We start from the raw sequence: 22,856 nt of genomic DNA on the forward strand, positions 1-22,856 counted from the left end.
TGTATAACAAACAAGAAAACCATGCCTGGATCTATGAGTAAGTGTCCCTGGTTTATCATGATGGATTTTGATGCAGATTTCCTTAAGGTCAATTACACACTTTGAAAAAAAAAAAAAACACAACACAAAAAAATCTGTCCCAACTTGTACAGATTTTCGGTGCAGTATGTGAAGTTCATCTGTATGCGGTCTCCCTGCCCATGTAACTACCCAAATAACAGAACTGCACAGAAGAATCAGACAGCCACAGCTGTGGGACTGTTTCTTAGGTGGAGATCTGTGTAACCATACCTTACAAACATTAGTAGCAGAAAAACAGTGAAAAAAAATTATATATTTGTATACCGGAAATGTAGCTGAACTTAGAACACTGACTGAATGCAGAAATCAAAAACAGAAGCTGGAGGAGACTCAGAGCTGTGCTGTAATATCCAACCAGCAGCTTAAAATTTATCTTGCTTAAAGAGGGGAGAGTCAGATACAATCCTGGAATAAAAATGCATTTTGAGTCCTGCTACTATCAAAATACAAAATATGGTTACACAAATCTCCCATCTGCTGTTATGTACAGTCAAAACTACTGGTTGACTCCAGTGGTGGAGAACAGAAGCTGCTGAGCAGTACAGGGAGCAGAAAAGGCGCTCTTTGGGAGTCTCCACTATTATGCCTTGGGGTGGCATTGTATTTATTTCTGTACTGTGTACTGTACACTTGTGCGGCAGCATTTTGTGCTGTACTGATCCAGCCCTTTAAAGTTGAGCAGTATGACAATGTAGCCCTCTGACCAATAAAAGTTGACCCAAATCCTTGAATGAGGAATAGAAGAGACATTCAAAAGACATTTCCAATTTTCCGCCAATGTTCTTATGAGAAAATATTCAGCACATTTTGCATTGATCAAACTGAACCAATTAATTGTATATTTGTGGAGACTGAGTCAGTCCATTTTATCACAACCCCAACACCGTGCGTAAAAATACCATTCCCATTTTGAAAAGTGATGAGCCCTCCCTTTGTGATCACTGGGAGTGATAACTCTGGGATCACTTTGGGATAAATCCAGAGAATAAGGGTCATTCACACTGCAAGGAAAACTGTAGGATATACAAGCCTATGTGTTTGTATGTATTAAGCGCTAACCCGATGTTTGTGACTTCTAAAGATCATCGGGATCTCAGAGATCAGACCACAACTAATCAGAGTGATGACATATTGCCACCCCATTAGGAGATGGCGATACCCTTGGATAACCACAAGGAATAGTGTCAAGTAATCAGAATTGGCTCTCAAAAAGTTTATGTAAAAAAATTCACAGAGTTGTGTTAAGGCCTCAAATCCAAAACAATGTAGCTGCTCATACTTATGGCTTTTAATGTATATGGGGCTACAGATGTGAACTTGGGGGAGGGGGATATAGATCAATCAGTAGGATTAACACTGCCCGATCCTTCTGACCTATGAGATACAAGTCACTGCCAGAGGAAGTGATAAGCTATTGACCAGTTGATCCCGTAACAAGTATCCAGGTGTGGACGACCTGCACAGGAGGTCAGCTAAGCTCTCGGAAATTGCCTAAATCACACTGGTGCCCCCCGCTGTGTAGACATACGGGGGATTGTGCCTCCTGGTCAGGATGAGCCTGGATTTACCAAGAAAAACAAATAAAACACAATTTCCTTCAATAAAGCAACAGTCACATGTAAATGGTAGTCCTTGAATTGTCCTCTTGTATCCAACAGCTTTATCAGTTCCCAGAGTAGGGACACAACAAGTGATAGATGGAAGGCCAGGATAGGGGGGGCATCACCCAGCTTTCCTAGAACCCTGCACAGCACCTAGCCATAATGCCAGGTGTCAGCTTGATGAGAAACTGACTACCGAGGAGCGGATTTATAGATGTGTGGAAGGTGGAGCAGTATAAAGCCGCACCTTGTGACTGGTGACCTGCAGCTCCATGACCCTGCGCTGCGGCACTGGGAATGTCAGCTCTCCGGGCCATGTGTGAGGTCACAGCCCCGGTAATCCCCCCCGGTGCACACTGCGCAGCCGGCACAGACACAGCCCTGTCTGCCATTGGCGAGCACTGCGGATTAACCCTGTGCGCCCCGCCGCCTCAGCACATGACAGCAGCCTGAGGCCGCCCGACACCGGAGCCGGTACACGGGGCAATGTCACACGGGGATGCGGCCCGTACACCCGGGGCAAGGTGAGGCCTGGAGAGCCCCGCGGCCTAGTCCCTCCGCCACCCCTCCTCCCACACCCGCAACGCCCTTTAACATGGTCTCCCCTACACATCACCCACCTGCCCATGTTCTGCCTGCCTCCTCCTCCGGGCGCCGGCACGTTGGCCCCGCCGGGCTTCCTGTTATTACCGGTCTGCTTCATGGACATGACGGTCCCATAAACAACCGGCAGTCACAGCAGCTACCGAACCGGGTGCAAAGACAAACTGCGGCTTCTCCTCTGCGATAAAAACCAGTGACAAGTAGGTAAAAGAGCGGAGGGTGCGGGAGCGGCGTGACGCCAGGGGCTGGAGGCCGCGCCGGGGGCAGCAGATCACAGCCGCTCAGTCTGCACGGTTGCCACAGGCGAGCAAGACCAAAACAGTCTGATGAAAACGGAGCGGCGGAGGAATATAGCCCCGCGCCGTTACTATATCCGCCAGCACCGTGTCTGCAGTGTGCGCCGCGCTGCCCGCCTCCTACAGCGGATAGAAAATGTCTTCTCCTCTCCGGGGACACAGCGCCGGGGTCACACGAGATGAAAGGGAACCTACAGGGAAAGCGCAGGCGGCACGCCGGGGACTCTTTACGGGAAGTCGGAAGGATACGTGAGAGGGGGCGGGCAGTGCGCTCTAGAACACGTGAGCCGGTTTGTGCTGTGCAGTGCTGTGTGGCGGAGGGAGGAGGGCGCCGGTCTGCCTCCATCTACAGCTGTAGGTGCAGTGACCAGGGCCTGCTCTGCCTACTACCGCCATGTGTGCACTGCGACTAACCATCCCCTGCATGTACACAGTGCATGGCGTGCAGCAGGAGCGGCGCCATACCTTCTCTCCTGTCTACAGGCACATTTGGCTTGCATGTTTCTATGGGCAGCTGGCACACCACACTGGCAGCACAAGCTAGGACAAAGGCTTGTGTGTGACATCCATCGTGCACAATCCTTGTTTCCCCTGACATCAGCCTCTGGGGGGACACGGGACCCCTGCACACACATGGGTCCTGCTAAAATCAGCTGGAGGCCTAGGGATGACCTGCCCGAGTACCACAGAGAGAGAGGGTGGACAATAGGTGTTATCTCCACAGGCCCATAGAAGTCCATGGAGTTTTGGTGCACATGAGGAGATTTAGGGCACATTCACATCATGTGTTGCGTTTTTGACGCATTCCACTGGCTTCAGCCTTGATTACATGCAGAGGTTACACTGCATTTTAACAAATGCAGTGGAAACACAATGTATTATTAGCATGTAATCATGGCTGAAGCCAGTGGAATGCATCAAAAGCGCAGCGCATCGTGTGAATGCGCCCTTAGAGACTTCAGATCACTTGGGGGTTTAGAGGTCAGTTGTCAATTGGACAGGGAAGATGAAGACGCAGCTTTAAACCCAACAGCTCTGGTGTCCCCATTCTGCAAGGGCATGTGATAAACAGCTATACATTGTGTATCCATGGGGATGTAATGGTGGTGGGTGAGGGACCACAACTCCATTCACTTATATACAAGTGTTGAAATGGTGACATATCCAGTAATGTGCAAAGAAGAGACATATGCGGCACTCACACGTTAGAAGGTTTCTTTATTGCGGTTTCACATAAAATCAGTCTGACAGTCAGCCAAAGTGGGTCAGAGGTAGGAGCAGGGGGTCAAGCAAGGCGACAGCCGTTTCGCGTCGTCCGGCACTTTCTCTAGCCTTTCTCTTAGTGATACCTGTACCCTCTATGCTGAGCACCACCCTTAAGGACACTCACCAGTTTTCACACCATCTCTGAAGATATGTACTAACTGATGGTCTATAGGGAGTAGCGGTAGTGCCCCCATTGCTTCCACTTTGACTATTGCTTAACATATCCAGTAATGTACTCATTCATCTTCCTACATGTTATGGAGATAACGGGTGCTCTGACATCAGTGCTACTGAAATTGGAGGGGAATAAACCTTTCGCTAGTTCATTTTAACCATTGTTATTACATTTGTTTTATAAAATTGATTTGGAAATGAATAATTCAGGTGAATATAAGAAACTTTGTTATACAGGCGGTCCCCTACTTAAGAACACTATAACAGTTATCACAGGTGCCTGCAATGAAGCTTTAGTGTTAATCCTGGTTCTTATGACAATCCAACATTTTTAAAATCCAATTGTCACATACACCAAAAAAGTTCTGTCTGGGATTACAATGATAAAATATACAGTTCCGACTTGCATACAAATTCAACTTAAGAACAAACCTACAGACCCTATCTTGTATGTAACCTGGGGACTGCCTGTATATCCTATCAGAGGAAAATACCTCTCCCTTTTTATTAACTCTCTCCAGCCTGGTAAACTGTTCAGCTTACTCCTCAGGGCGCATTCACAAATTGCGTTTTTATTGTGTTGCAAACGCATTACACCAGCTGAGGAGAGGTGATTTGCGTAATTACATTACTGTTTAAATTTGTTAACACATTCTTTAACAAAAAAAAAGCGTGCGTCAATGAGTTTGTAATGCGTGCATTAACATCGCATTTACGATGCGATTTGTAACTGCAATTGTTAACAGTAAGGTAATTAGTCAAATCACCTCTCCTCAGCGTGAAGACACATGTGGCGTTTTTGAGCCGTTTTTACTAAGTGCGTTTTCAGATCATAAAAACCGCATCCGTTTTTAAAAATGCATGCATTTTTGTCTGGTTTTCCGAATTTGCGCAATTAAAAATGGACAAAAACGCATGTGTTTTCAAAAAACGCATGCGTTTTTTAGCACATGCGTTTTTTACGTTCTGAAAACGCACTTAGTAAAAATGGCCTAAAAACGCCACATGTGTTTTCAGCCTCAGTTTCCCACGTGCCTTTTTCATTGCGTTTTAAACGCATCCAAAACGCAAGTGGGAGGGTGTTTGGCAAATTGCATATGTGCCAATTTGGCTCCAATTTGTGTCAGTCATAATTATGGGCATATGAATGGGGCCTTAGGGTAAGTGATTCTGGAATGAGCTGAAAATATATATCTTATGTGGGGAAATTTAGAATTCAACAATATATACGGTAATAATATGACAACATTACTAGTCTAGATGTCTAGAGGATCCCATCATATATACTACTCACAAAAAAATTATGGAAAACAAAAATAGTTCACACTACCCTTTGATGGACTGGAACCTGACCTGCTGCTTATAACCAAAGCTCATTATCTACAAACTGTCCCATTCTCCCTTGTATTACTCCCCTACTTCACTGACTAAGTGGCAACAGGACCACCCTATGGCTACACAATCAAGGCTCCTTTAAGATGGCGAGTTCCTACACATCCCTTCTTTCCAGGAAATGTATCTCCAGTTATGGCATCGTTCTGTACTATGTGCACTAGCGGGTATCTATGATTCTGACAGGGCCTGGAGGTGCCTATCTCTGGGAATTGTTTGAAACTGCTTACTTCTATTCCACTGTTTTCTCTATAATTCATGTTGGATAGTGGTATCGCCTCAAACCCTACAATTTCACTTGTTGTCTGTGATGACTGAGACTTGGGTGTAGTCAGACCAGTTGCACTCTGAAGTTTGGTTTGGGGGTTGGCGGGGCTTGGTGAGTGGCACTGTACTACATATGGTAGGTATGTATGTATCTTTGTTTGGGTATTCCCTTCCTTTTCCCCCTGATTTGTCTTCTTCCCTCATCGTATCAGTACTTGTCAACTCACAATGACAGGACTCTAACACACTTGCTATTATTATGAATATGACTTTTTTTAGAAGTTAATATTTTTACAAGCTTGGAGGACACATCAATGTGATCCTGAAGAAACAAATATGGTACATGTCCTGATGTAGAAGCATTGTACACCAGCATAGCACATGTGGATGGTCTGGGAGCTGTCACATATCATTTGGACCGCAAGACTACTGGTGATAGACGACATGATTCTTTTCTCCTGGATCTCTTAGGGTATGTATTAAAGCATAACTATTTTATTTTTGATGGGACGTCCTACAGACAGATCTCAGGTACGGCGATGGGTGCACGTTGCGCACCCTCCTATGCCAACCTATTTTTAGGTTGGTGGGAGGATGCGCACTTGTACCCAAGGACCGATTTTCAATGTTGTGTGGTCGGTTGGTTCTGATTCATCGACGATGTCCTTCTGATATGGGATGGCTCCCTCGCTTCATGCCAAGAGTTTGTCCAGTCGCTTAATCAGAACCCATGGAACATTGTACTAACCTCCCATTTTTCGCAGACATCTGCAAGCTTCTTGGATCTGGCGGTCTCAGTGGAGGGTGGCTTCCTGTCAACCAGCCTATACTGAAAAGAGGCAGCCACCAATAGTTTATTGCACTTCAATAGCTTCCATCCAGGACATCTGAAAACCGGAATCCCGGTGGGACAGTTTGTCCGATTAAGGAGGAATTGTACCAAAGATGAAGACTTCCGGAAAAATGCTATCGAACTTACCCAACGTTTCCGACAGAGGGGTTATCCTAAGAAGTCTATCTCTCGAGCCTACACTCAGGCATGGAAGTCCAACAGGGAGGAACTGTTCTTACCCCAAGGCTGTCGGAGGGAACACAAACCAGGTATAGTGACAATGTTAAATAACCAATGGTCGGACCTTTATAACATCTTACAAAAACACTGGAACATTTTACTGGCAGAACCAAAATTGAAACAGGTGGTGACCAACAAACCAAGGTTAATAGCAAGGAGGGCACGAAATCTAAAAGACAGGCTAACTCGCAGCCATTTCAGATGACCCACCGTCCCAACTGGAACTGGGTTGAGATTAAAGGGTTAGTTCCCATGTGGTGAATGCTCTGTTTGACCCCTTATGCAGGTCTCAAAGAACCATCTGACTATCCCTGGCCATGAGACAATACCCTTATACTCCTATATCAACTGTAAATCGAAAAATGTAGTCTATGCATTAATCTGCCCTTGTGAGAAGATTTACGTGGGCCAAACGACTCAGGAGCTCAGGAGGAGGATCCAGCAACACTTGTCTACCATCACTCATGCTGAATCCAGCTTTTCACAGGGCAAGACTCTATCTACTGTTGCCATGCATTTTCATCTACATCATGCAGGTAGGACACGTGGACTCAGAGTTGTTGCCCTCGATATGATCCGTCCCTCGATACGTGGTGGCAACATCACACTTGAGCTTTTACGTAGGGAGGCTCAGTGGATCTATAAACATGACAGTTTGGCACCCAATGGCATTAACGAGGATCTTTTATTTACAGACTTTTACAAGCAAAAATAAGGATCACTTGTATTCTGGTCGCTTCGCCACTGAAAGCCTGGTAAATATCACAGATCACGGAATTATTGTCTATAATTTAAGCTCATTCCTCACTCTCTTTCTCCTTTTCTCTCCCCCCCCCTCTTTTCTTCCTTTCTCACTGTGGTTTTGGTTGGTCACACACCTTTGTTATTCTCTCTTTGTTTTGATACACTTAGGGATTTTCTATCCCCTTGTAGTCAGGTATTTAGATATACCCTTAATCACTCTATGCCTTCACTAATTGCTTTGGGTTAACATTTACATTTCTTTATACTTCATCATTGTAAATGCAAATTGTTCCTCCCTTTTTCATTAGGTCAATTAGATACTATTCAATTCACTATCCTCTTACCTGGCCTCCCCAAAACTAAGAAGAAAATAATGAATAAACAACAAATAAACAATAGATCCATCCATTGAAACTCTGATACCTACCTGCAACGCTCCAGCATCTCTAGGATCCGGTCCTCTCCTCCATCCTTGTTTGTCCTGTAACCATACTCGACCCCATCTCTGATGGAGTCTGACTGACATTCTGTTAGACTAACTGTTTTTGTCACGTCAAATGATTTATGTATCTATCAATTTTACGTCATACTAATACTTAGCACTTGCATTGGTATTATCCTTTGGACCAGATAATCTTATGTTACTATTCTTGGCATCTGTGCTTATGTGTGAGGGTCCCCCCTGGCAATCCTACTTACACGTAACTTTTTACCAAATTCATGACATGAATGTTGGGATTTTGGGTTCTTCTTATGTTGCGCCGCATTCTTTAGCACCATTGAGGATGTTATATGCTATACCTTGTATCAACCGTTTGACGTTTTTAATAAATACCTTTTAGGGTCATGGATTTATGTTTCCTGAATATGAATTTTAGCTAAATGCTCTCTTTCCAGGCGGAATTATCTCCACAGTTTAATGCGTTATGGGGATGCATTTGCCATGCACTTTGTAGGATTTAATTTAGTACTGTATTTATTTATTTACTTATCTACTTTCAAACATCGCCGACACATGGCGCCTCTAAATTTTTATCTATTTGACTTGATCAATTATTGGGTCAAATATAATATGTATGCTTTTTTCACTTATCTTTTATTCTTTATTTTCTGTTCTGGTATCTATAAATCGCACCGCTAATTCACTGATATTTTGAAACTTGATATATGGCAATATATGGATCCCAAAGCCATTTGGGGACATACACGGCTTTCCTTTCCCCAAATGGCTACACTGTCCTTGTTGATTTATCCATGTACTTGGCTTTTCCCTTTAAAAGGCGAGGCCTTACTGACTATCTGGCTGATTTTTTTTTTCTTTTGATTATCCACGTGTCTCTGGTTACCTTTATCCTGCGGCGCCTACAACTAATCTTATTGTATCATGTGCGCAAGCGCACTGCTTTGCAGAAACCTCTAGGGACCGGACTTGTGCGCATGCGCAATAGCAACCTCTTGTGTTCGGACCTGTGTGCATGCGCAATTCATTCCTGATTATTCACACGCGCCTCTACGGCATGATTGCTGACTCGGCTGCAATGATGTCCAGGTGAGGTTCGCGGCTTTGGTAGGCGGGGGGACCCCTACATATGCACATAAAAGGATGCCATGTAAATTCTGGGCTTCATTCCCCTGATGAAGTCACCGTGAGTTACGGAACGCGCGGGGTGGTAGCGCCTTTTGCCCTGATTGCTTTGGTGTCAGCTTTTTAGTAGCCATGACTGCTCTAGACCGAGATGTTGGTAATTGCATTAGGAACACTCATTCTTGGTTACTTTGAATTTATTTTGGTTTATATTGCATCATTGTATAGTATGCATTAACTGTTTACATATTTGTACTTAGTTTGATGTGTCATATCTATTGTTGAGCTCATACTCTTTTGACTTTTGTAATTAATAAAGCTTGTATATTTTCAATTTATATTTGATTGGGTTCTTATGGCACATCTTTCTTGGGAACTGTTTTTGATGTCCTACTACCCCTGTTACGTATCGCCTACCTGTTTTGTAAACGGAAATGTTAACAGTGATGTAATTAGGCAAATCACCCCTCCTCAGCTGTTGTATATGCGTTTAAAACGCAATGAAAACGCAGGTCAAAACGCAACGTGTAAACGCGCCCTCAAAAAACTTCCCAAAAACGGGTTCAAAACGCCACGTGTGCTGCCGGCCTAAGTTCACCTGTAAAGATTAAAGTGCAATTTAGTTTCATTTTGACATTTCACTCACAAGGCATAAATACCATACTTTTTGTGAGTAATGTATGTAAAGTGAACTGAATAATAGTCGCTCTATACTGTAAAACTTATACGATTTAGAATTTTTCTTACCCAAAAGTTTTTTTTATTCTATAAAATAGTAACAAATAATTTGTATATTAATAAATGATTTTCTTTCTCAAATCCTCAAATCCCAACATAAAAATTCTATTCCATTGATTCAGTTTTAAGGCCCCTTCCACACTAGCGTTTTTCACGCGCGAGTTCTGCGCATGCTTTTGACGTGCAGAACTTGCATTGCACTCTGTCCCATTGTTTCCAATGGGCCTTTCCTCATTTGCGTTGTTTTTCACGCGCGTGCTTGCGTTTTTCCCGCCCCATTCAAGTCTATGGAGACTTGCGTTTTAAATGGATGGATTTCTAGGTGACATGAATAATTCCCCTGCTCGAGATCGAGCATTTAATTAAAAAAACACAGTGAAGAACAGTGAAGAATAGAATAAAAACAGTGAACACAGTGAACCGAGGATCATTTAAGTGAAAAACACAGTGCAGAACACAGTGAAGAATAGATTACAGATGTTCGGCACATCTGCTTACTAATCTATTCTTCACTGTGTTCTTTACTGTGTTTTTCACTTAAATGATCCTGTGGTCACTGTTTTTATTCTATTCTTCACTGTTCTTCACATCTGCTAACTTGTCGGGAGATAATATACGCGCGGAACAGTAAAGAATAGATTGCAGATGTTTGCATACATCTGCTAACTTATCTGAAGACATTCTTTTTCAATTAAATAAAACATTTTATTCCCGAACCATGGTCCCTTTCAAAAAGTCTCATTGACTTAAAAAACGTACGTGAAAAACGCACCGAAAATGCAAAAAAACGCGAACAACACGCGCGTGAAAAACGCACCCTGACGTGAAATGCAACGCTAGTGTGGAAGGGGCCTAACTCTCCTGTAATATGCAATAAGTTGGATGTAGGTAGATGTATGTATGTCCAACTGAGGGCTGGGAAATCCCCCCTCCCCCTGAAAACAGGAGGAGTGATCAGCAGCAGACAGTGATTGGCTGTCGACAATGTTTGTAGTGTTTCCACAGTGATATAATTGTCCATATATAGTGATGAGAGGGTTGGTCAAAATTCTGGTTTGGCATGAAAAAACATTCAGTTTGGGACCTGCACACAAAACCCATTGAAATCAATGGGGGCCTAAATTCTGACACCAAAAATGGTTGCAAACTGGAGGCAGTACGGTGTAGAGCGCTGGAATTGGTGGTGATAAAAGGGGAGTTGCCCTGACATAAATGGTCTAGGAAAAGTACTTAAAATACAAAATTAAAGAAATATTAAGAAAAAATTATTTAATATTGTAAAATGGGTTTTTCAAGTGCATGGGGCCTAACTTGATTGGTGGTAAACCCATTTAATGTCACTGTGCTAGAAGACAGTATGGGTATTGGTAATTGGACCGGACCAACACTGTTTTTGGGAGAGGCTACAGTTTCTTGAGGGCGCGTTCACACGTTGCATTTTGACCTGCGTTTTCATTGCGTTTGAAACACATGTACAACAGCTGAGGAGAGGTGATTTGCCTAATTACATCACTGTTAACGTTTCCGTTTACAAAACGCATTGTAAACGCGGTGTTAACGCATGTGTTAACATTGTGTTTACAAACATGTTTACAAACATACATATGGTAACAGAGTGAGAAATTATGTTACATCATCACTGGGAGCAGAGCATAAGAGGTAGGAGGAGTTACTGAGAACTAAAGGATCATGGGACTAGTTTCCCTTGGCGGTCATCTTGGAGATGCATACTGCATACTTTAGAGACGCCATAACATTTTGTGAATCATAAAATCAAACTATTTAATCTCCATTTTGTGATTAATGACACATGTGTTTAGCATTATGGGGCACATTTACTTACCCGCTCATGTCGCAATCCCCGATTCTGACTGTCCGACAAGATTCATCAAGATCGTGCGCCTGATATCCTGCATGTGTCGCTTCCCTGATCAGGTCCGTCGGAGTTCACCTTCTTTTCCCGGTGTATGTTAGTGCATGTCTTGGGACACAATTTGAATTTAAATCCAGCGCTTAGTCCGAATCAGTCAGGTTGAAAGTCGGCACCAAAATCTGATTGCGTGCGCCAAAAACCCCTGTTAAAAGTGGCGCAGATCGGAAATAGTCGGGAAACCCAACGGAAATGCACTCCGCGGACCCTTAGTAAATGTGCCCCAATGTGTTTTTGTATTTGACGTTCATATACCATGAATACCCCTTTAAAGGGAACCTGTCACCAGGAGACCCATTTTTAGCACTCCCCCAGTCCCCACAGGGCATAGTACATACACTGCCAAAGTGTTTTTGTATTAAAAATTGGTTTTACCTTTTTTCATTAGCATCTGCTGTGTGACTAGACAGTTGCCAAATGGGAGGGGCTGGAAAGGAGCAGTCCCCACTCCTCCATGTGACCTTTTCGAATATATGAAAACACCCATCACTTGGCTTAGCGACGCCCCTTGCGCCTCTACAGCCAATCCCGAGTGTGGGGAGTTATTTATATATTTGAAAAGGTCACATGTTTCCCAAGGGTGAGGGGGAAACAGCTCCTTTCCAGCCACTCCCAGGGGACGAGTGCCTAGTCACACGGCAGATGCTAATGAAAGGTACTATATAACATATCTTTTTTTCTGCAAAACCTATTTTTTATACAAAAACACTTTGGCAGTGTATGTACTATGCTCTGTGGGGAGTGCTAAAAATGGGTCTCCTGGTGACAGGTTCCCTTTAACTGTTTTGGAGCTGCCTCAGGAGCTAAGTCCTCTCCTTACAAGTCCTCTCTGTATTATATGGAAGACACCCACCATTTACATTGATTACGGGTATTACCCGTTTAAAAATCCAATCAAAGTAAATCCATTAGATTAAGGCATGGTACAGGTACTGAAGGGAGGAGCATGAGTCATTTTCATTTTGTTCCTAGAATCTTGCTAGAACTTAGTCCCTCCCTTCAGGCTGCATTCACACCTGGCATTTACATTGTGTTTTGAAACGCAATACAACAGCTGAGGAGAGGGAACTAGATTGCTGTTAACATTTGCATTTACCAAACGCAATGTTAATGTGATGGTAAGACATGCATTTTGTTAACACACTGTTAACAGTTGCCTTTTGTAAGTGCAAATGTTAACAGCAATGAAGTTAGGCAAATCCCCTTTCCTCAGCTGTTGCATTGTGTTTCAAAACGTAAGGTAAATGGCATGTGTGAACGCAGCCTCAGGGCGCCTTCCCACGTGGTGTTTTTCTCACATTCTTAAACGCATCCAAAACAAAAGTGGGAGGGGGGTCTGCCTGAACCGCATTTCATTGCAAACGCATATGCGTTTTGGCCAACCCCCTCCCACTTTCGTTTTGGATGCATTTAAAAATGCGAGGGAAACGCCACTAGGGAAGGCGCCCACAGGCACTGCGTAAGGTGCATTTTAATGAATGAGCTGTAACTGGAGGCCATAGCACAAAGATGGTGGCGCTGCCCCATTTTCCTCATCTGCCTTTTTTCCTTTTTGGTTGAACATGTGTCCCAGATTAGGAGGCACCAACAAGGTTATTTTACATCTACTCTATGGGGAAGATTTATCAATGTTTGTATGTCACAAGCTTTGAAATAATTCCAATTCCTTGAGCATGGCCAGGAATTGTTATTATTTTCCTCGTTAAGCCACCTTGTACGATAAACCTGCTACAGACTGGAACTGTATCATTTTGGGTTTGACATTTGGGTTCATATACGGAGGCCTTGGGGTAAGAGCCTCTGCTGTGGAATGATGCTGCCGCAACTGCTGGTGTGGTGATCTGCGGAGTCATCACATCGTTCATCCCTAGCAGTTATAAGAGAGAAACTCATTGAGATTAGCAGTACACTTGTTACCTCTCATAACAGAACTTACCAAGGGCATAACTACAGCGGTAGCATCCATAGGAGCTGCTTTGGGGCTTGCAGTGTCAGGGGGCCCAGGTTGCCGACCTAACACACTAATGGTGGTTGTGCACCATTATACATGTTATGGTGCACATTGTAAACCATAATATGTATATAACAGTGCTCATCTTTCACAGTACACACCTAGTCAGCATCTCGGATAAGAAAAATTGGGGGAGCACACCGCAGAACAACAGGAGCCTCTCAACTCTACTTCTTGCTGTCTACTTCCACCATGTGGCCAGCAGCAACTGGGAAAAATGTGTGGCCGCTGACACCGCACTGGAATAAGAAGAGTGCCTGAAAGTGAGTATATACATATGTGAGTAAAAATGTACTAATGTTAATATGCTGTATATTTGTACATGTGCGTATATGCTCTATATGTGATGTGTTTATTATGTATGTGTATATGGTGTTTGTACTGTAAAAGTGTGCAGTATGTCTCTATATGGTACTTTATGTTTGTGTGTGTTAATGTGATGTGTATACGCTCTGTATGCCATGTGTATATGCTGTATGTCTGTATATGGTATTGTATCTGTGTATGTGCTGTATATACTCTATGGGGCAGATTTATCAAGTTGTCTGAAAGCCACAATATTTCTAGTTGCCCATGGCAACCAATTACAGCTCATCTTTCATTTTACCAGTGCTCATTAATATTTTGAAGGGGAGCAGTGATTGGTTGCCATGGGCAACTAGAAATATTCTGACTTTCAGACAACTTGATAAATCTGCCCCTATATGTGTGTTCAGGTGTGATATTTACATACTATATGTGTGGGTATTTGTGTATATACTGTTGGAGTGAATAAGAAGTATATACACTCATCGGCCACTTTATTCAGTACATCATGCTAGTAACGGGTTGGACCCCCTTTTGCCTTCAGAACTGCCTCAATTCTTCGTGGCATAGATTCAACAAGGTGCTGGAAGCATTCCTCAGAGATTATGGTCCATATTGACATGATGGCATCACACAGTTGCCGCAGATTTGTCGGCTGCACATCCATGATGCGAATCTCCCGTTCCACCACATCCCAAAGATGCTCTATTGGATTGAGATCTGGTGACTGTGGAGGCCATTTGAGTACAGTGAACTCATTGTCATGTTCAAGAAACCAGTCTGAGATGATTCCAGCTTTATGACATGGCGCATTATCCTGCTGAAAGTAGCCATCAGATGTTGGGTACATTGTGGTCATAAAGGGATGGACATGGTCAGCAACAATACCCAGGCAGGCTGTGGCGTTGCAACGATGCTCAATTGGTACCAAGGGGCCCAAAGAATGGCAAGAAAATATTCCCCACACCATGACACCACCACCACCAGCCTGAACCGTTGATACAAGGCAGGATGGATCCATGCTTTCATGTTGTTGACGCCAAATTCTGACCCTACCATCCGAATGTCGCAGCAGAAATCGAGACTCATCAGACCAGGCAACATTTTTCCAATCTTCTACTGTCCAATTTCGATGAGCTTGTGCAAATTGTAGCCTCAGTTTCCTGTTCTTAGCTGAAAGGAGTGGCACTCGGTGTAGTCTTCTGCTGCTGTAGCCCATCTGCCTCAAAGTTCGACGCACTTAGAAATTAAGTGTTAACGAGCAGTTGGACAGGTGTACCTAATAAAGTGGCCGGTGAGTGTATATACAGTGTATACAACATGGAGCGTTAAGAGGTTAATTTATATTTATATCCGTTCTAGCTAAAGGGGGGTGATTTTTTTTTTTTTTTTACTGGTGTTAATGATATATTCCTCTACAGCGACCATCTTGGACCAAGAGAACCAAACAGAAGCCATTTTGAAAATCAAGCGGACATTTTAGTTTTAGCCAGGGGTTCTTTTGACCTGTGTGTTAACAGCAATTAATGGCAAAGTCAATATTTGTCTAGAAAATGAACTTTTTCCCCCAAACCACATTTCAACTTCATTGCAGGCCTGCCTTAAAAGGAGCAGCTAACATCGTTTCAGTGATTGCTCCATTAACACAGGTGTGGGTGTTGATGAGGACAGGGCTGGAGATCAATCTGTCATAATTAAGTAAGAATCACACCACTGGACACTTTAAAAGGATGCTGGTGCTTGGCATCATTGTTTCCCTTCTGTTAACCATGGTTTTCTCTAAAGAAACACGTGCAGTCATCATTGCACTGCACAAAACTGGCCTAACAGGGAAGAGTATCGCAGGTAGAAAGACTGCAATTCAGTCAACAATCAATAGCATCATCAAGGAATTCAAGGGGAGAGGTTCCATTGTTGCCAAAAAGGCTTCAGGGCACCCAAGAAGGACTAGCAAGTGCTGGTACCGTCTCTTAAAAGTGTTTCAGCTTCGGGATGGGGCTACCAGCTGTGCAGAGCTTGCTCAGGAATGGCAGCAGGCCGGTGTGGAGGAAATGCACGCACTGTGAGATGGAGATTCTTGGAGCAAGGCCTGGTGTCAAGGAGGGCAGCAAAGAAGCCACTTCTCTCCAGAAAAACCATCAGGGACAGACTGATATTCTGCAAAAGGTACAAGGAGTGGACTGCTGAGGACTGGGGTAAAGTCATTTTCTCTGATGAATCCCCTTTCCAATTGTTTCGAACATCTGGAAAACAGCTTGAGAAGACAAGGTGAGCGATACCACCAGTTTTGTCTCCTGCCAACTGTAAAGCATCCTGCAACCATTCATGTGTGGGGTTGCTTCTCAGCCAAGGGAATCGGCTCTCTCACAGTCTTGCCTAAAAAACTATAAAGAATGGTACCAAAATGACCACCAAGAGCAACTTCTCCCAACCGTCCAAGAGCAGTTTGGTGATCAACAATGCCTTTTCCAGCATGATGGAGCACCTTGCCATAAAGCAAAGGTGATAACTAAATGGCTCTGGGAACAAAACATAGAGATTTTTGGTCCATGGCCTGGAAACTTCCCAGATCTTAATCCCATTGAGAACTTGTGGTCAATCATCAAGAGACGGGTGGACAAACAAAAATCAACAAAATGACAAGCATTGATTGTGCAAGAATGGACGGCTATCAGTCAGGATTTGGTCCAGAAGTTGGTTGAGAGCTGCCAGGGAGAATTGCAGAGGTCCAGAAGAAGAAGAGTCAACGCTGCAGATGTTGACTTGCTGCATTGACTCATTCTAACTGTCAATAAAAGCTTTTGTTTCTCATAATATGATTGCACTTGTATTTCTGTATGTGATAAAAACATCTGACAAACACACATAAAAACCAGAGATCATGTGAAAATATAATATTTGTATCATTCTCAAAACTTATGGCCATGACTGTACAGCCCAAGCATCAGAGCAATGTTCAGACAGCTCAGACTCCTCGAACCAGTCTGCCGATTCTCCTCTGACCTCTTGCATCAACAAGGCATTTCCGCCCACAGAACTGCCGCTCACAGGATGTTTTTTCTTTTTCGGACCATTCTCTGTAAACCCTAGAGATGGTTGTACGTGAAAATCCCAGTAGATCAGCAGTTTCTGAAATACTCAGACCAGCCCTTCTGGCACCAACAACCATTCCACGTTCAAAGGCCTCAAATCACCTTTCTTCCCCATACTGATGCTCGGTTTGAACTGCAGGAGATTGTCTTGACCATGTCTATATGCCTAGATGCACTGAGTTGCCGCCATGTGATTGGCTGATTAGAAATTAAGTGTTAACGAGCAGTTGGACAGGTGTACCTAATAAAGTGGCCGGTGAGTGTGTATGTATATATACTGTGTGTATAAGATGTGTGTGTGTGTGTGTGTGTGTGTGTATATACTATATATTAAACTATATGTATATAATTATATAAATGTATGAGTATACAAATCTGTATAATTTTCAAGGGGGAATGAGGGCCCTTTCAGAAGTCTGCTATGTGACTCTCTCTTAGTTATGCCCCTGGGGCTTCCAAATGGCATTTTACCAGATTGAAAAACTTCCTTGGCCTGCTCAGACACCAGATTTATTACCAATAAAGGATTTATGGCTCCAGCTGGTATGCCAAGTGTGTAATATCCACAGGCCCACCTGTAACATCTGTTTGCAGCTGGATGCCTCCGTCACCATATGTATCTCATTTTGATTGTGAGCTAGAGGTAGTCCAACAGGTAACTGAAGCCTCCTTGTGAAAACAGTTTACCCCAATAAATAAACCTTCCAATCACTTTCATATTTCATCATTTATTATTTTTTGTCAAATAATGTACAGGTAGTCCCTAACTTACAGATGACCCCTAGCAAAGCTCTTTGGATTCTGTACTTTAGTCTCAGGTTGTAATTATCAGCTGTAAGTTGTCTGTAATGAAGCTTTATTGATAATCCTTGTTCCCATGACAGCCCAAAATTTTTAAAATCTAATTGTCACTGGGACAAAAATTAGTCTAGAGCTACAATTATAAAATTTCTCACTTCCGACTTGCATACAAATTCAACTTAAAGGGATATTTCCACGAAAATAAAATTCTTAAATATACTCAGGATAACAAAATAACACATTCTCTAATTCACTGTTATTAACAAAAATGCAGCATTTCACAGATATAATTCCAACCGGTCTCTATCAGTCCTGGTGTTTATATTTTGGTTATCCCTGGATACGACTATAAACTCCTGACTATGGTCAGGCAGATTCCTCTCACATGAATAGCTTCTCTTGTACTGCAGGGGGCGGGGCAGGATGCAGAGAGCACTACAGACAGAGGCTGTAAATCAGCAGTGTGTAGAGGAGATAAGCTCTGGATCTGAGGGGAAGGGGGCATAGTAGTGCTGACTGTGTGTTTTATAGGTGAGGTAGCAGGGCTGAGTGTGTAATTTGGGGTCATTTCTCTTTATTTTTCTTCCTGTTTTTTCTGTCTTTTTTAGACATTTTTTTGGTGCATTGCAATTTTTGCGCAATTTTGGGGACATTTTGAAATGTCTGCCAGACATTTATTTTTAAAGACCCATTTATCTTCTATTCCAGATGTGCTAACTGGCGCAAATTACATTTATCATTTCAAATTGTCTAAAATTTGCAACATTTTTGAAGCAAAAACGCCAAACTAAACCATACTTAAGGAAAACTTGGAAGATGGAAAGAAGTTACTTGCGACATTTGTGCAACATTTTTGCGACATTGGTGACAAATGTCTCACAAAGGGATCTTTAAAAAATCCCCCATTTAACACAAGGAAAAAGCGAGATGGATAAATTGCCAAAGAAGTAGATGGAAAAACCGGAAACAAACAAACTTAGAAATAAGATAAATGACCCCCATTGAGTCTTCTATCCATCTCATGACTCTGACCTGTCTCTGTACCCTGCTAATCTAAGCACATTGTCCACACAGCATCTTATAGCACTGTGAAATCATGAAATGTCTGCTCGGCTAGTGCCCGCCAACACTGCTGAATTTTACACTGACCATCACTGAGTGATAGAACTAATAACAGCAACAAAACTGACTAAAATTACAAAGTAAGGGGTTAAAAATGATATTTATTGTGTAAACATCACTAGTGGATTAAAATTTGAGAACTTTATTTAATGGGTAAACTAATTTAAGAACAAACCTAATCAACCTATCTTGTACGTAACACAGGGACCACCTATATTTTGATGCTCCCTGCTTTGCTAGGCAGTGTTTTGTTTGTCCCTCTCTACTCCTCTTTCTTTCTTCAGGCCATCCAGATCCCTAATCCTTACTTCCCATTACTTTGAGCTACCCAGCACCATACTGTCTTCTACTTCTTTCTTTAGAGGATGCACGCTCTGAAAGGGTCACCAACTAATGTGTCTCCATCCTTATTGTGCTTACCTGGGGCTCTAAAGCCAAGAAAGCCCTTTCCCAGTTGTTGAGCTACAGTTCCTACTTTGTCTATTCCTTCTGTATTTGATTTGGCTGATTTATATGTTTGACCATTGACTTGTAGCCTGACCATGTCCCTGTAATTTACTGTATACTACCTCTGATTGTTACTGACCTATAATTCTATTCTGCCTCCCTCCACCACTGCCTGTTTTCTTCCCCTGCTAGTGCTCTACCTACCTTGACCTCAGACCGTCCCTGACTAGTCCCATGCTCAATCCCTAATTGCCACACACCCGAATGGCTGGACCAGCTGCTATTCATACCAGGACCACCTTCAGATCCGTGTACACAAATGAAAGGGTGAAGACCAGAGTTAAGCACTTCATTAGCTTTTTAGACAAATACTTCATGTTTAGTCATTTTATAAAAATGAATTTTAAAACGTGGTTCACTGGGAGCAGGGTTATGCTTACCGATGCCTCCTTTCTTTTTTCTTTTCAGTACACAGCACCACTCTTTTACAAATATATTGGTATAACCCTTAGAAAGAAAGTAATAATTATAATAAATAAACTGATGCCTCATTGCTTTGCTTCATTCAGCTTTTTCAACAACCTTAAAGAGAACCCGTCATGCAAAATAACCCCCCTAAACTAAATATATTTTCATAAACTGCCATTAGAGAGCATTGCATCTATCCCTTCATTGTCCCTCTACATGCCTGTAAACCTAAGCAATGAGGTCCTAAAGCTGTATGCAAATGACCTGTGAAATGTCCAATGAAGCATTAGCATATTCAAGCTGTCCACTCTATTCATGAGTGGGAGGCACCGCCACACCCCCAGTGCATGACTGACAGTCTGTATAATGATGAGAGGCTGTATAATGATGTGCTTCCTGGTGCTGGTGGCCACACCCCCTGCAGCCTGTGTGTGCATGTGTGTGTGTGTTTAGGAGAAATACAGCAGCTCCAGGCAGCCATGTTACAGCAGAACATGTCAGATTCATGTGTAGCTGATGTCTGTGTCCCTCACCTGTATATTAGGAGGATGCAGCATGTCAGCAGATGCACTAACTATGCTTTACTATACATTACACACAGACATGAGCAGGGGGAGGAGAGTGGAGGGGGAACAGGAGTGACATCACTGCCTCTGACCATGTGACCAGCCTCATTTACATAATAAAGAATAGATGATTTTACAATAATTAATGTATGAAATGACTAGATAAAGGCTGGGATGGGATCCTTGTGAGCTGCTCCAACAGGTAGAGGTGACAGGGCTAGTGGCAGAGACCTGATGACAGGTGTCCTTTAACCAAACTATTTGTCCCAGCTGCTGAAATCATGCAGTGGTGATATTGGATGATGAGCAGTGCTTGGTTTCTATCAGACATAATAACAGTTCATGCTTGTATTCATCATATCAGATAATCTTGTTTCTTCCACAACGAGTCTTTTATTGTGTGTTTTTTTTTTTCACATACTTTTTAGAGAGGAGAGGCTTCTTTCTGGCCACTCTGCCATTGTGCCAGGTTGGTGAACGGTTGCTGTGAAGACTGAATTGGCCTATTGGAAGTTTCTTCAATCTGCACACGGGACGCTGAGGACATAGGATCCATGAGGATGCTGGGTGTTGCCCTCCCACAAATCTAACATTAATGACCTATTTTATGGATTTTCTAGCAATGTTTTATACCAGGAAACTCCTTAAAGTTGGCAGGGTAAAGCCATTGGAATTTGATGTTCCTATTAAAGAGGAAGAGCAGACACCATTATATGCCCTTGTTTGCTTGATCTCATTCAAAGGGGGAGATTAACTTCCCCACATCCTGCTAGATATATCAAGAGACTTAGGCTTGGTGTATCTGGCAGGCAAAACTATACCAGGTCCGACCTGGCGTAGTTTTGCGTAAAAACGAAAACAAATAATTTTGCAGGCACGGGGCAGAAACAGCCAGTTGCCTGTCCACTCTACCTGCTGCTGTGCCCCTCCTACGCCCCCTCCATCCGTATTGCATGGAGGTGGCGTAATAGTTGTAAGAAATTCTTACACTGCGCAAGAATTTGAGATTCCCCCATAGTGAATATGAATGCATTGTGGTCTTAAAGAACTCTGCAACTTTAATATATTCCTCTGTATTTTGTAATTACTTGCCTACAATTTTCTTTATCAACTAGCCACCTCCTTTAGGTCTATTTGACCTCATACAACATGCTTTCTTTTAATTTTCTCTGGTTTTTGTAAGCCCAGATCTTGGGGAAGAGTCACTGTGGAGATTTGGTGTAGTGTCCTTCAAGGGATTTCTTCCAAGAAACCCACCACATGCAGGTTATTTCTGTTTGACCTGATTTCAGGGTCTTCTTTATGGTCATTAAGACTATCCATGCCAACAGCTTCTACTACTTGGGTAGTAATGGTCAGTTATCTACCTTTCCAAAGTCTAAATTCACAGTTCAAATTACACTAGCATTTGGTAAATACTTATGCCAGAATGTTATTGAGGATTCACAGGATCATAAGGGTACACATAGTAGCATTAAGGTCTGGAGCTAGTCACTTAACACTCAGTTCATAGTCCAAATCAATATGATCCTGATCAACCAATTGCCTTTTTATTTGAATTACTTAAAGGAAATCTACCACAAAAATCAAGCATGATAAACTTCCTCCTAGATGGAGGTAGTGTGATTGTGGTAATCTTCATACATGTGTTATTCATGGGCTCATTCCTTAGCAATTAAACTTTTACAATTATGCTAATGCAGGATGGGATCTTGGAGGTTTAACCAGAGCCTCTCCATGTTGCAGCTTCATTAGTGACCCCTGGTTTATCATTAAACCAGCCCCCTGAGGTAAGTTATGAAATGTCCGTTCTAGAATTCCCTCTTTTATGTCAAATCTTGGCCTTTTTTATAGTAAAAAAAATTCTTCCAAAGCTATGTGAAAATGAGCAGAGATCCAAATTTGTCTTGGATGAGTAAATAAGTAAGGCTGCATACACATGACTTATCCGTTTGTGGATTCTGCAAGGGGTTTCTCATTATTGAATGGAGGTATAAAATCTTCCACTCCTGAATCTTCCATATGAACATAACTATAGTCTCCATGCACACAAATGTGGCTAGTTCTCAGGGTGAATATCAGCCCTTATAAGCACATCTACTAAGAAAATCCAATGTGCTTACAAGCTGCTTGTGGATAGCATATTGTACAGAAAAGTACATCACCTTTGGGGGGGGGGAACTATTTGTTGTATTTTTTTTTTTTTTAGGTTTCACCAATCAAACTGTTGTAGGGCTTTTCTGGCAGTAAAGTTCAAAAGAAAAAAATGCAGCCCAAAATTATATACATGTTTT

General features: G+C 42.7%; 1 protein-coding gene and 2 long non-coding RNA genes across 11 annotated transcripts in view; 2 read left to right on the forward strand and 1 right to left on the reverse strand.

The window, feature by feature from the left end:
- The window catches only part of ATXN2 (ataxin 2), a 35,470-nt gene extending 32,614 nt beyond the window's left edge, over positions 1-2,856 (reverse strand). For 3 of the 7 annotated variants that reach the window (XM_072143007.1, XM_072143016.1, XM_072142970.1), the window contains exon 1: positions 2,303-2,855. In XM_072143007.1, the coding sequence (XP_071999108.1) occupies positions 2,303-2,391 (89 nt within the window). In that variant the 5' untranslated portion in view covers positions 2,392-2,855. Of the gene's footprint in view, positions 1-2,302 lie in introns of all 7 variants that reach the window. The other 4 variants (XM_072142978.1, XM_072142988.1, XM_072142998.1 and 1 more) reach the window with 3 other exon arrangements.
- Positions 1,952-9,386, forward strand: LOC140122303 (uncharacterized). 2 transcript variants are annotated; one of them, XR_011854307.1, is made up of 4 exons: positions 1,952-2,206; positions 6,445-7,288; positions 7,448-7,507; positions 7,805-9,386. It is a non-coding gene; the product is annotated as an uncharacterized lncRNA (long non-coding RNA). The 2 variants fall into 2 exon arrangements; XR_011854306.1 differs by lacking the exon at positions 1,952-2,206 and having other exon boundaries at positions 4,960-7,288.
- A 2,947-nt stretch (positions 9,387-12,333) lies between these two features.
- On the forward strand, positions 12,334-21,220 carry LOC140075365 (uncharacterized). 2 transcript variants are annotated; one of them, XR_011849413.1, is made up of 3 exons: positions 12,334-12,404; positions 13,855-14,023; positions 20,991-21,220. It is a non-coding gene; the product is annotated as an uncharacterized lncRNA (long non-coding RNA). The 2 variants fall into 2 exon arrangements; XR_011849411.1 differs by lacking the exon at positions 20,991-21,220 and adding an exon at positions 15,488-16,880.
- The last annotated feature ends 1,636 nt before the right edge of the window (positions 21,221-22,856 follow it).

Source organism: Engystomops pustulosus, chromosome 1, assembly GCF_040894005.1.
Source record: "Engystomops pustulosus chromosome 1, aEngPut4.maternal, whole genome shotgun sequence".
NCBI classification, from domain to species: domain Eukaryota; kingdom Metazoa; phylum Chordata; class Amphibia; order Anura; family Leptodactylidae; genus Engystomops; species Engystomops pustulosus.